Source organism: Conger conger, chromosome 6 (assembly GCF_963514075.1).
Source record: "Conger conger chromosome 6, fConCon1.1, whole genome shotgun sequence".
NCBI classification, from domain to species: domain Eukaryota; kingdom Metazoa; phylum Chordata; class Actinopteri; order Anguilliformes; family Congridae; genus Conger; species Conger conger.
The window spans coordinates 46,238,084-46,243,083 of NC_083765.1; the positions used below are offsets into that span (position 1 = coordinate 46,238,084).

Sequence of the window (5,000 nt, forward strand, 5' to 3'; positions counted from 1 at the left end):
TTTACAGATTTACAGTCGATGTGCTACACAGACAGGGCATATTTACAGTCGATGTGCTACACAGACAGGGCATATTTACAGTCGATGTGCTACACAGACAGGGCATATTTACAGATTTACAGTCGATGTGCTACACAGACAGGGCATATTTACAGATTTACAGTCGATGTGCTACACAGACAGGGCATATTTACAGTCGATGTGCTACACAGACAGGGCGTATCTACAGACGATGTGCTACACAGACAGGGCGTATTTACAGTCGATGTGCTACACAGACAGGGCATATTTACAGTCGATGTGCTACACAGACGGGGCGTATTTACAGTCGATGTGCTACACAGACAGGGCATATCTACAGTCGATGTGCTACACAGACAGGGCATATTTACAGTGGATGTGCTACACAGACAGGGCGTATTTACAGTCGATGTGCTACACAGACAGGGCTTATTTACAGTCGATGTGCTACACAGACAGGGCGTATTTACAGTCGATGTGCTACACAGACAGGGCATATCTACAATCGATGTGCTACACAGACAGGGCGTATTTACCGAGTGTCCAGCGCTTTGAGGGCCTTGTTGCGCGGCTGCTGCTCCGGGCAGCTGACCGCAGGGTTTCCCGCCACAGGGAGGGTCATGGCGCTCAGCACCAGAGAGGTGATGGCCTGCACCGCCAGCACGTTTATCTGTGTCCGCTCCAGGTCCTCCTGCGCACACACACACACACACACACACGCACACACATTACCATTCACCATGTTTATAGGCCAACAACTCATTTGGAACTCATTTGCCTGGCAGACGCTCTGCATCTTTTCAGCAGCCATCTTTACTGTATGACAGGGATACTCATATTGATTGGTGCCATTAACTGGCCAGACGGTGTGCTGCGGTCTGCAACAGGAAGTTCAGGTTCAGGAAGTTTGTGAGACGAGGGTGTGGCGTGCTCAAAGGGTCGTGACCTCACCTCCTGCTGATTCTCCTCTTCCTGGTCCATGCTGATTGGCTGCGTGACCAGCACTCCCAGCAGCGTGGCCCAGGTTTCCTCAAACTGCGTCCGGCTGCTCCACCCTTCACAGGTACGTTTAGTCCGCACATTAGATTACATCACACTGCATCACATCACATCACATTACATCACATTACATCACATTACATCACATTACATCACATTACATCACATTACATTACAGGCATTCAGCAGACACTCTTATCCATAGGGACACAGCTTTTGTGTCAATTTATACAGCTGGATGTATTCTGAAGCCATTTAGCTCAGGGGTGCAGCAGCATTGTCCTACCTGGGAATCAAACCTGCAACCTTTAGGTTACAAGCCTTAACTGTTACCTACACACAAGCCCCCCCTGACAGCCATCACTGCAAGTTCAGCCTTGGATTTCAGGGGCTAGACCAGTATTTGTCACATCTTATACAATCTTGCCAATCCATTGGCTGTCGGTTGCAATCAGTGTCAGATTCAAAGTCCTGACTCTGGCTGACACTGGAGCCAACAGGAGAGCCCCTTCTTATCGACAGGACAATTCAGTCCTACTCCGCCAAATTTGATCACTCCACTCTGCTGCAGCAGGGCCACTTGCACTTCCTGCCACCCACGTGAATGGTTCCGGCTGGTTCTGACCACTTCTCCACCCGAGCTCCCCAGTGGGCACCTCTACGAACTGCTCAGGCACTACCCAATTTCCACCATGGTCTGAAAACACATCTCTCCTAACTCCACCTTCACAAACTCTAAATTGCTCCTCTGCAGGTCTAGCTTCTTTCTTGATCTTTTTGCATTTTCATGTTGAAGTTATTTTCATAACTTCACTGACTTTGTCTATGCTGTTAGTGCAAACTAGACATAATGGGGCAATAGATAGCTGCTAGTTTTGTGTCCTTTATCTGGCCTGTGTTCTGCAGTTGTTCCAGACTCTGGTATGCACTTACAGCACATGCCTTTGGATAAAAGCTTCTGCCAAAAAAAATGTAATGTAAGAAACGCAATGTCATCTGAAAACAGCTGTGGGCTGGACTTTAAATCAGATCATGAGAAACACCTGTTTTCATGTGTCTAGACCTGTTACTAATACTGAATTTTGTCTTAGCTGAAGTTCTGGTAAAGTGCCCAGATGTTCCCAAGACAAAAGGATCCGCTGATAAGTTTGATTCTAAAGACATGCTGGCTGGACACTGAGATCACATTAATGTTTCCTTTTGAATGCTACACACTTCCCACTTCCTGTTTCCCTTACCCAGGATGTTGATGCGGTACAGGAACTCCCTGAAGACGTCCTTCTCCTGCAGGAACTCTACAGGGATCTCCGGCAGCACAGTGCCCAGCTCTCCGCCAGCGGTGGGGGACCAGCCCAACTTCCAAACCTGCAGCAGCACAGGAGCGTGACTGATCAAGAGTGACTGTTGTGCTTTAAAGTGAATACATACACGTGTGGGACCGTGCAAGTGTGCGAATACACACACCCGTGCTCGTATACACACACACACACACACACACACACACACACACACACACACACACACACACACACACACACACACAGTCCTGCGTTGCTGCAGTTCCTGCGCTCACCAGCGGGGGCACTCTGGTGTAGCTGTTGACCAGCGGCAGCCGGGCCAGGCTGATGATGATGTTGCGCAGGGTGGGGGTGAGGAAGAGGGGGATCCTGCGGTTTCTGGGGTGCCCCACGGCCAGGACACCCTGAAGAGCCTCCACCAGCTCAGACATCACCTCACAAGCCCTCTTCACACACAGATCTGATACACACAGAAACAGCAGCACAAACTCAGACACATACAGGTGATATAGCACATGCACGGCAACCAAAAAAACAATCACGCACTTCACTGCCTAATAGAAGATTTTATACTGTTCTTATACTGCCCTCTACAGGAGGGGTTTGCAGTGGTCATGTACATACTATGTTTATTGTACAAGTTAAATGACATTCAATTTAACCAATCAGTAGTGAGACTGTTTAATGGGCTGCCAATCAGCGGAGGCCTTACAATTAACAGGACTCGACATGGTGCTCTATGTAGTGGGGGGGGGGGGCGGGACTCACTGTCTTTAGAAGGTGTGTCCACCTGGTCTTCCTCTGCCCCGCTGTCCCGGCACAGCCTCCTCCGGGTGGGCCTCAGGAGCTGGTCTCCAGGCTCCACAGCCACTGAGGAACACAGGACCATTACACCAGGAACCATAGAGACCCCAGGGCCGGTCTGCTACTGAGAGAACAGGCCCACATTACACCAGGAACCATAGAGACCCCAGAGCCAGTCTGCTACTGAGAGAACAGGCCCACATTACACTGAGAACCCTAGAAGTGAGAACAGTCCATTACAAAGAGAACAGGCTCACATTAGGAACCCTAACAGACCAGCTACCCGAGGCTCTTGTTCTACTAAAGAACAAGGCCCAACGCCTTCCGGGCAGCATCTGAGAACGGCGTGAGCAAGCGCAGCCATTATATTTTCTGACTTTCACAGGCTTTGAGTCGGTTCATGAAAACAGGCCTGGAAACACGAGCAGGTGAGGTGCACAGCGCTTCCCGAAGCAGGAATGAGATAAGCGGGGCGTGGCTGACCTGCGTAGACGAGCAGCCGCACGCACTGGATGAGCGAGCAGGTCCGGCTCGCGTACGCCACAGCCGAGAGAAGGTTCCAGACGCAGGTCTGCTGCAGCGCCAGGCAACAGCAGCACAGAACCGCCTGCAGATCCAAACTGAGGAAGGCCTGATCCTGCAGCACACACCATGTCACCGCCTGAGGAGAGAACACACAGCTTTTACCCACAATGCACTGTCCTGACCTGCAGGACACACCATGAGAGCAGAGGAGAGAGACGACACACGGACTGCACTCTACCCACTCAGACAACCCCACTTTTGTCATTAACCGTTTGCCATTCATTGAATAAATGCCTTTCCCCCCCCCCCCCCCCCCCATTCTCAAACACAATTTGATGAGTTCATTTCACCGAATCACAAAGTGTGGCTGGGAATAAAAGGGATGAAGTGAATTAGTGAATGGTGTTCTGCGCTCACCTCCAGGGCCAGCGTGGTGAAGCGGGTGATCAGGACCTCCTTCTCCCGGGGGATCTGCAGGGAGGAGGGGAGCGTGGGGAGGGCCAGCAGGTACCGACTCAAAGCTCGGCACAGACTCACCACTGTCTGGTACACACCTGCATCTCCTGCATGGAGAGTGGGAGAGAGTGAGAGAGTGAGTGAGAGAGTGAGAGAGTGAGTGAGTGAGTGAGTGAGTGAGTGAGTGAGTGAGTGAGTGAGTGAGTGAGTGAGTGAGTGAGTGAGTGAGTGTGAGAGTGAGAGAGTGAGAGAGTGAGTGAGTGTGTGTGAGTGCGTGTGAGTGAGACTGAAATCCCCTTTGTACACCATCTGTACACTGGATTTAAAAAACTGATGGGAGGAAGAGTCACAAGCAGATGGCTGGGTGGAGCTACCAGTAAATCAACCAATCAGCACACATGTCTGCCTAACAACACACAGATACACCCATCCCAAGAATTGTTTACATGGACAGCAAAACACACACACACTCTCATGCTGTGCACACCAAACAATATGCTTTTAGGTCCTGAAGAAGAAACGTTTAGTTCCAATTCTGCATCCTAGAGTCAAGTTTTTCAGAAGAAACCAGAAGGGGCCTTGAGGTTCCGCAGGCTCACCGTAGATGTCAGAGAGCTTCTCCCAGTAGGCCGAGGGAGAGAGGGCGGGGTCGGAGGGGGGCAGGAAGGGCTGGTGCGGGACGGGGAGGAGCTGCAGGAGGCCAGAGAGCCGGTCCAGCAGGGCCTGTAGGGATGTCTCTAAAAACACCCCGCCCTGCCCCCGGGAGAGGCGCTGCACGCCCACACTCAGGCAGGGAGACAGCAGGCTGAGGTTAAACTCCTGTGGGCATACACCATCACCATTATATACCATCATCATTACCATCACCATCACCATCACCATCACCATCACCATCAC

The 5,000-nt window shown here is 51.2% G+C and overlaps 1 protein-coding gene across 1 annotated transcript in view; it reads right to left on the reverse strand.

Annotated features, from left to right (window-relative positions):
• LOC133131576 (huntingtin-like) overlaps positions 1–5,000 on the reverse strand; it is a 51,641-nt gene that overhangs the window by 11,293 nt on the left and 35,348 nt on the right. The window contains exons 48-55 of the mRNA XM_061246949.1: positions 4,703–4,922; positions 4,065–4,210; positions 3,606–3,783; positions 3,087–3,188; positions 2,594–2,778; positions 2,259–2,385; positions 973–1,076; positions 558–712 (exon numbers count right to left, since the gene is read on the reverse strand). Of these exons, the coding sequence (XP_061102933.1) occupies positions 558–712; positions 973–1,076; positions 2,259–2,385; positions 2,594–2,778; positions 3,087–3,188; positions 3,606–3,783; positions 4,065–4,210; positions 4,703–4,922 (1,217 nt within the window). The remainder of the gene's footprint in view (positions 1–557; positions 713–972; positions 1,077–2,258; positions 2,386–2,593; positions 2,779–3,086; positions 3,189–3,605; positions 3,784–4,064; positions 4,211–4,702; positions 4,923–5,000) is intronic.